This window comes from Oncorhynchus keta, unplaced genomic scaffold, assembly GCF_023373465.1.
Source record: "Oncorhynchus keta strain PuntledgeMale-10-30-2019 unplaced genomic scaffold, Oket_V2 Un_scaffold_15365_pilon_pilon, whole genome shotgun sequence".
Classification (NCBI taxonomy): Eukaryota; Metazoa; Chordata; class Actinopteri; order Salmoniformes; family Salmonidae; genus Oncorhynchus; species Oncorhynchus keta.
In genome coordinates this window covers 197,404-205,503 of record NW_026290799.1, presented here as the reverse complement: position 1 = coordinate 205,503, position 8,100 = coordinate 197,404, and the positions used below count along the sequence as shown (strand labels likewise).

The 8,100-nt window shown below is 41.8% G+C and overlaps 1 protein-coding gene across 1 annotated transcript; it reads left to right on the top strand.

The window, feature by feature from the left end:
• The first annotated feature begins 3,705 nt into the window (after positions 1–3,705).
• On the top strand, positions 3,706–7,936 carry LOC127927582 (tripartite motif-containing protein 29-like). Its single transcript, XM_052514207.1, has 4 exons — positions 3,706–4,801; positions 5,016–5,072; positions 6,815–6,910; positions 7,687–7,936. The coding sequence occupies exons 1-4, from the start codon at positions 4,782–4,784 to the stop codon at positions 7,934–7,936; spliced, it is 423 nt and encodes a 140-aa protein (XP_052370167.1). The 5' UTR covers positions 3,706–4,781.
• The last annotated feature ends 164 nt before the right edge of the window (positions 7,937–8,100 follow it).

The following is an 8,100-nucleotide window of genomic DNA, read 5'->3' as shown; positions in this document are numbered from 1 at the left end:
ACATACACTCAATAAGTATTTGGTAGCATTGCCTTTAAATTGATTAACTTGAGTCAAACATTTTGGGTAGCCTTCCACAAGCTTCCCACAATAAGTTGGGTGAATTTTGGCCCATTCCTCCTGACAGAGCTGGTGTAACTGAGTCAGGTTTGTAGGCCTCCTTGCTCGCCCACGCTTTTTCAGTTCTGCCCACACATTTTCTATAGGATATAGGTCAGGGCTTTGTGATGGCCACTCCAATACCTCGACTTTGTTGTCCTTAAGCCATTTTTCCACAACTTTGGAAGTATGCTTGGGGTCATTGTCCATTTGGAAGACCCATTTGTAACCAAACTTTAACTTCCTGACTGATTTCTTGAGTTGCCAGAATATATCCACATCATTTTCCTCCTCATGATGCCATCTATTTTGTGAAGTGCACCAGTCCCTCCTGCAGCAAAGCAACACCACAACATGATGCTGTTACCCCCGTGCTTCACAGTTGGGATGGTGTTCCCCTTGGGATGGTGTTCCCCTTTTTCCTCCAAACATAACGAAGGTCATTATGGCCAAACAGTTCTATTTTTGTTTCATCAGACCAGAGGACATTTCTCCAGAAAGTACGATCTTTGTCCCCATGTGCAGTTGCAAACCGTAGCCTGGCTTATTTATGGCGGTTTTGGAGCAGTGGCTTCTGCCTTGCCGAGTGGCCTTTCAGGTTGGGTCGATATAAGACTCGTTTTACTTTTGTACCGGTTTCCTCCAGCATCCTCATAAGGTCTTTTGCTGTTGTTCTGGGATTGATTTTCACTTTTCGCACCAAAGTACATTCATCTCTTGGAGAACGTGTCCCCTTCCTGAGCGGTATGACGGCTGCGTGGTCCCATGGTGTTTATACTTGCATACTATTGTTTGTACAGATGAACGTGGTACCTTCAGGCATTTGGAAATTGTTCCCAAGGATGAACCAGACTTGTGGAGGTCTACAATTATTTTTCTGAGGTCTTGGCAGATTTCTTTTGATTTTCCCATGATGTCAAGCAATGAGGCACCAAGTTTGAAGGTAGGCCTTGAAATACATCCACAGGTACACCTCCAATTGACTCAAATTATGTCAATTAGCCTATCAGAAGCTTCTAAAACCATGGAATTATTTTCTGGAATTTTCCAAGCTGTTCAAAGACACAGTCCACTTAGTGTATGTAAACACATCAGCTGTCTGGGATCAGGTGGAAAAAAACTTTCCAAGCCATACCTTCAAATCATAACCGCTAACCAACACACAGCCTACATCATTGTCACCATATTATCTAACGTCATAGTCAACATAGCTAACAGAACTAATGCATTAATAAACCCGCTACAATCATGTAGTATAGTGTACAGTCAGCAAGAAGTTTAGCATTTACACCGGCAGGCGCCGTTGGCAATAAATGTATAAAACCAAAAGCTTACCTTGAGGAGTTCCAGTGTTTGATAGCCATAGCCAGCTAGCTAACATAGCGTCCCTCTGTGTTTGAGCCGGGTGTTTGAGTAGACTAAACTAGATAGCTAGGTAAGTTAGCTCTCTCTCTCCCTCACTAGCATGGTTATCCTTCATTTTTGAATAAATTAAACTGTTCAACTATTGTCTTTCTCTCTTTTTGAGTTAAGTACTGACCACATTTTATGCACTGCAGTGCTAGCTAGTTGTAGCTTATGCTTCCAGTACTAGATTCATTCTCTGATCCTTTAATTGGGTGGACAAAATGTCAGTTCATGCTGCAAGAGCTCTGATAGGTTGGAGGATGTCCTCTGTAAATTGTCATAATTACTGTGTAAGTCTATGGAACGGGGTGAGAACCATAGGCCTCCTGAGGTTTTGTATTGAAGCCAATGTACTCAGAGGAGGACGGAAACTAACTACTGTACACCTTCATTGCTAAACAGAGTGTTTAATTCAATTATTTGGTGACATGTTCATATATTTGGTGACATGTTCATTGTTCATATTTAGTATAGTTTTTATAGTTTATAGTTATAGTTTTTTCTAAAAGGATGGTCCTCCCCGTCCTCCTTTGAGGAGCCTCCACTGGTATATGCTCTATCAGTTATCCTGTTAGAGCTTTTGTCCAGAATCCACTGCAGTGTTTCAGGTGCAACGTTTATGGTCATGTTGCAGCAGTGTGTAGGAGGGAGAATCCAAGATGTGGGAAGTGTGCAGGGGGGCATGGGGGCAGGGGGGCATGGGATAAAATATTGTGTAGTTTCAGTAGATACATTTGTGTGTGTCAACTGTAGGGTTGCCCATGTTGCTGGGGATCGGAAGTGTCCGGTGCGAGAGTGTCAAGTGGAGGTGACCAGAGTCAGAGTAGTGCATCCTCTACTTTCTTCATTGGTATACTGGGCCAGAGAAGAAAGTAGAGGAGGATGGGTCAACGGTGAGGAACCCTGAGATGATCCCTGTGAGTAGTAGATTTGTGCCAGCACAGAGGAATAGGCCAACGAGTGATATATGTTTCAGTAAGGTTGGTTTCTTAGCATTCATAGCAATGGTTATCAGCTGTACCGCAGAAATGGAACGACAATCACAGAAAATAGATGTGGTGGTGGCAGCTGCAGAGAAGTATTTCGGTGGAGCTTCAGAAGAGTTACAGGGTGTGTTTAGTGGTGGTGTCCCGTCCTCCCAGCCTGGTGGCAAGGTGCATTAACATATAGGGTCAAAGTAGTGGAATGGAGCTTCAGAAGAGTTACAGGGTGTGTTTAGTGGTGGTGTCCCGTCCTCCCAGCCTGGTGGCAAGGTGCATTAGCATATAGGGTCAAAGTAGTGGAATGGAGCTTCAGAAGAGTTACAGGGTGTGTTTAGTGGTGGTGTCCCGTCCTCCCAGCCTGGTGGCAAGGTGCATTAACATATAGGGTCAAAGTAGTGGAATGGAGCTTCAGAAGAGTTACAGGGTGTGTTTAGTGGTGGTGTCCCGTCCTCCCAGCCTGGTGGCAAGGTGCATTAACATATAGGGTCAAAGTAGTGGAATGGAGCTTCAGAAGAGAAGTTAGGGTGTGTTTAGTGGTGGTGTCCCGTGGTGGCAGCATTAGCATATAGGGTCAAAGTAGTGGAATGGAGCTTCAGAAGAGTTACAGGGTGTGTTTAGTGGTGGTGTCCCGTCCTCCCAGCCTGGTGGCAAGGTGCATTAACATATAGGGTCAAAGTAGTGGAATGGAGCTTCAGAAGAGTTACAGGGTGTGTTTAGTGGTGGTGTCCCGTCCTCCCAGCCTGGTGGCAAGGTGCATTAACATATAGGGTCAAAGTAGTGGAATGGAGCTTCAGAAGAGTTACAGGGTGTGTTTAGTGGTGGTGTCCCGTCCTCCCAGCCTGGTGGCAAGGTGCATTAGCATATAGGGTCAAAGTAGTGGAATGGAGCTTCAGAAGAGTTACAGGGTGTGTTTAGTGGTGGTGTCCCGTCCTCCCAGCCTGGTGGCAAGGTGCATTAGCATATAGGGTCAAAGTAGTGGAATGGATTGGTGTTTTTTATTTGTATTTTTATGAAATAGTGATATATATGTGTAGGGTTAGTTGGTGGTGCAATATTTTATTTTCCTTCCTTTTTTAATTTGTATCACAAAATGTAACATGATTGAACACCAACTCCCGAACAGTAGTTGGCCACATTCACAAACAAAATGTGCAAACGCTATGATACTAAAGAAGAAGAAGAAGACAAGATTGAGTGGGACAGACTTTTTTTTTTTTTTTTTTTTTTTTACATGAGAAGCTCACTTTCACGTTAAACTCGTCATCTTCTCTTATCAGCAGGATATAATATAGAGAGGTAAGATGGATATCGATTTTGAGACATGTGACATGTAGTATTTTCATATTGTTGTATACACTTTCATTTTAATTAGAAATTCCTGTTCTTTTAAAAAGATTTCTCACCAGCTCTGTTAAATGTCAACACAACACTGAGCTTATACCAAGCTTTTTATTTTCAAAGCCTTTAACATTGAATTCAGCTCGTGAAATGCTAATTTTGCTTTTTGCAACCCGCGGAAACAACTTTGAAGATGACTACCACAAAAAGTAAAATCCTTTGATATGTTAGCGAAAGTGAATAAACATATTTGTCTTCGTAAAATCTATTTTATAATATAAGTGAAATTTTATCACCAAAGCACACCCTAATTGTACTGTATAAAGTTGTTGAATCAAATTTCAATCACTCTAGAATAATTGTCTTAGTATTTAAACTAGAAAAGGTATGAACAAAACATTGACAAATACTGTAAACTTGTCACAGGTAGCTATGTAGAAATTGCTCTGGTTGATAAAATTCTAATGGTCCTTCTCTTATTTCAGTTCATGTGACAAAACAAGCTATCCATTGTGCCATTATTAAATGCTGTGAAACATATTTCCAATAACCCAAAACACAGTATTTTTCAGCTGTTTGAAGCTGATCTACAAAACCGAAAGTTAAAAGACCCCAAAATGAAACTTATGAACGGGAAGCATAGAAACGGCCGTACATAGAATGCATCTATCGCTCAGACATGCTCAGACATGTTTTCAATGAGAGTGACAGATCTACAACTCACATTTCTATGTGAATTTGGTTGCGTCGCCCAAAAACCGACATACTTGCGCCTAGATTACGCATTTTATTAATTGAGCCTTTTCAGTCTTGTTTGTGCCCATTGTTGTACTTTGTATCATAGCATCATAAAGTGGCTGCCAATCCTGATTACCAAGAGATAGAGATAAAGAAAATATAGGTTCTGTCCCAGGGGAAACGGATACATTGCTGCCAACCCAAGTAACTGATAACATGAGCTCTGATGAAACGAGGTAAGTGGAGTTTCTATTATCTATAGTCAGTGAAGTGTTACCAATTCATTTATGCGAGATAAAAACTAGACATTTTAGAACAACATTTGTAGCTATAAAATGACATGTTTCGTGATTGTATTTCATTCTAAATATGAACAGTAATGTCCAAATAAAGTAGGACCAGTTTTAACTCAAGCTGTAGTTGAAAATCATATTATTTTTGTCCCAGCAGGAACAGTGGTCGGTCCATGTGTCAACCAATAACGTTCAACCGTACCTCTGTGAAATGGTGAGATGCTGTCTTCTGAAATATTTGTCTACAGTGGATTCAGAAAGTATTCAGACCCCTTGACTTTTTCCCCATTTGATTACGTCACATCCTTTTTCTAAAATGGATGAAATAGTTTCCCCTCATCAATATACACACAATACCCATAATGACAAAGCAAAAACAGGTTATTACAAATAAAAAACTGATATCACATTTACTCAGTACTTTGTTGAAGCACCTTTGGCAGCGATTACAGCCTCAAGTCTTCTTGGGTATGATGCTACAAGCTTGGCATACCTGGGGAGTTTCTCCCATTCTTCTCTGCAGATCCTCTCAAACTCTGTCTGGTTGGATGTGTAATGTCGCTGCACAGCTATTTTCAGGTCTCCAGAGATGTTCGATCTGGTTCAAGTTCAGGCTCTGGCGGTCCACTCAAGGACATTGAGACTTGTCCCGAATCCACTCCTGCGTTGTCTTGGCTGTGTGCTTAGGGTCGTTTTCCTGTTGGAAGGTGAACCTTCGCCCCAATCTGAGGTCCTGAGTGTTCTGGAGCAGGTTTTCATCAAGGATCTCTCTGTACTTTGCTCTGTTAATCTTTCCCTCGATTCTGACTAGTCTCCCAGTCCCTGCCGCTGAAAAACATCCCCATAAAATGATGCTGCCACCACCATGCTTCACCATAGGGATGGTGCCTGGTTTCCTCCAGAAGTGACACTTGGCATTCAGGCCAAAGAGTTCAATATTGGTTTCATCAGACCAGAGAATCTTGTTTCTCATGGTCTGAGTCCTTTAGGTGCCTTTTGGCGAACTCCAAGTGGGCTGTCATGTCTTTTACTGAGGAGTGGCTTCCATCTGGTCACTCTACCATAAAGGCCTGATTGGTGGAGTGCTGCAGAGATGGTTGTCCTGGAAAGGTTTCCCATCTCCACAGAGGAACTCTGGAGCTCTGTCAGAGTGACCATCGGGTTCTTGGTGACCTCCCTGGTCAAGGCCCTTCTCCCCTGATTGCTCAGTTTGACAGGGGGGTCAGCTCTAGGAAGAGAAGAGTCTTGGTGGTTCCAAACTTCTTCCATTTAATAATGATTGAGGCCACTGTATTTTTGGGGACCTTCAATGCTGCTGAAATGTTTTGGTATGATTCCCCAGATCTGTGCCTCGACACAATCCTGTCTCGGAGCTCTACGGACAATTCCTTGGACCTCATGGCTTGGTTTCTGCTCTGACAGACACTGTCAACTTTGGGACCTTATACATTATTTATATTGTAAATGATGTCCGTTCAATGTAATTTACCACAGGTGGACTCCAATCAAGTTGTAGAAACATCTCAAGGATGAATCAATGGAAACATGATGCACCTGAGCTCAATGTAGAGTCAGTCTCAAAGCAAAGGGTCAGCATACTTATCTAAATAAGGTATCTCTGTTTTTAATTTGTATTAATTTAGCAAACATTTCTAAAAACCTATTTTTTCTTTGTCATTATGGGTTGTTGTGTGCAGATTGATGAATTCAATCCATTTTAGAAAAAGCCTGAAATGTAACAAAATGTGGGGAAAAAATCAAGGGATCTGAATACTTTCTGAATGCCCTGTAAAACACGAGTCAATCTTTTTTTGTTCACTTTTATAACAGAGATGGCTCACAAACCCACCTGCAAACTTCTACTCTCCCGAAGAAAAAAACATGGATGACTTTTTAGATTTCCAACCACTTTTGACAAACATTTCAAACACTTGTCTTTCTGTCTGTTGTTGCTAGGAGCCAGCAGGTGGAGACAGAGTACTCCCTGTATACAGTCGCCTCAGCAGACAGTGAGATTGATTTATATGGATCTGGTCTTCATATAAATCAGAGGTACAGTATGTCTGCCCATAATGTCAACCAGATATACACCTTTGTTTTGGTGTTATGAGGAATCCTAGCCTGAGATATTTATTGATTTCCTATAATGTAAAAGTGTTTGTTGTTCATAGTACTGAATGCTGTCTTATCTACTATCATGTACCATGATGAGGTGGCAGGTAGCCTGACGGTTAAGAGCTTTGGGCCAGTAACAGAAAGGTTGCTGGTTCGAATCCAGCAACCAATCTCTCAATGTGACCTTGAGCAAGGCACTTAACCCTAATTGCTCCTGTGAGTCACTCAAATGTAAAATGTAAATGCTGTTGACCTTTCGCTATGGACGTGCATGTGTTATAAACGTGCATGTGTTAACCCATAATTGCTCCTGTGAGTCACTCAAATGTAAAATGTAAATGCTGTTGACCTTTCACTATGGACGTGCATGTGTTATAAACGTGCATGTGTTATAAACGTGCATGTGTTATAAACGTGCATGTGTTATAAATGTGCATGTGTTATAAACGTGCATGTGTTATAAACGTGCATGTGTTATAAACGTGCATGTGTTATAAACGTGCATGTGTTATAAATGTGCATGTGTTATAAACGTGCATGTGTTATAAACGTGCATGTGTTATAAACGTGCATGTGTTATAAACGTGCATGTGTTATAAACGTGCATGTGTTATAAACGTGCATGTGTTATAAACGTGCATGTGTTATAAACGTGCATGTGTTATAAACGTGCATGTAACGGGTGGCTTCATTCAGCTTGAACCTTTCTACAGCCCTACGGTTGAGGACCCTCTGCCTGCTTTAGGCCAGATGCAGGATAGCAGAATAGTACATGGTACCAGACTGGACTGTACCATATGTGTGCAGCACAGTGACGAAGCTGTGAAGTTCTGCCAGGACTGCAAGGCTACTTTCTGTGAGAACCATGTCAGAGACCACTACCAGGCCCCGGGACTGATGAAACACACATTGGTGGAGGCCACTGAAGGAAGGAAAACCGTTCCAAATGTAGACCAAATGTAACATATGTTGAAGCCAAACTGTGACACGTCTCAGTGAAACATATGTTGAAGAAATTGTCAGAACAAACAAAATGATGACTCAGGTAGAGTTTTGCAAAATGATGGTACGGTAGGGTTGCAAAATGATGGTACCAGTGAAATGTCTATTTGGTCCCCTGATAGAAA

What these genes read in the sequence shown, in the direction of transcription:
- LOC127927582 (XM_052514207.1), top strand. Translation starts at nt 4,782, where the DNA reads ATGAGCTCTGATGAAACGAG. An exon ending in AACCGTACCTCTGTGAAATG is followed by an intron (nt 5,073 to 6,814) that starts GTGAGATGCTGT and finishes TGTTGTTGCTAG; the next exon opens with GAGCCAGCAGGTGGAGACAG. An exon ending in GGTCTTCATATAAATCAGAG is followed by an intron (nt 6,911 to 7,686) that starts GTACAGTATGTC and finishes ACCTTTCTACAG; the next exon opens with CCCTACGGTTGAGGACCCTC.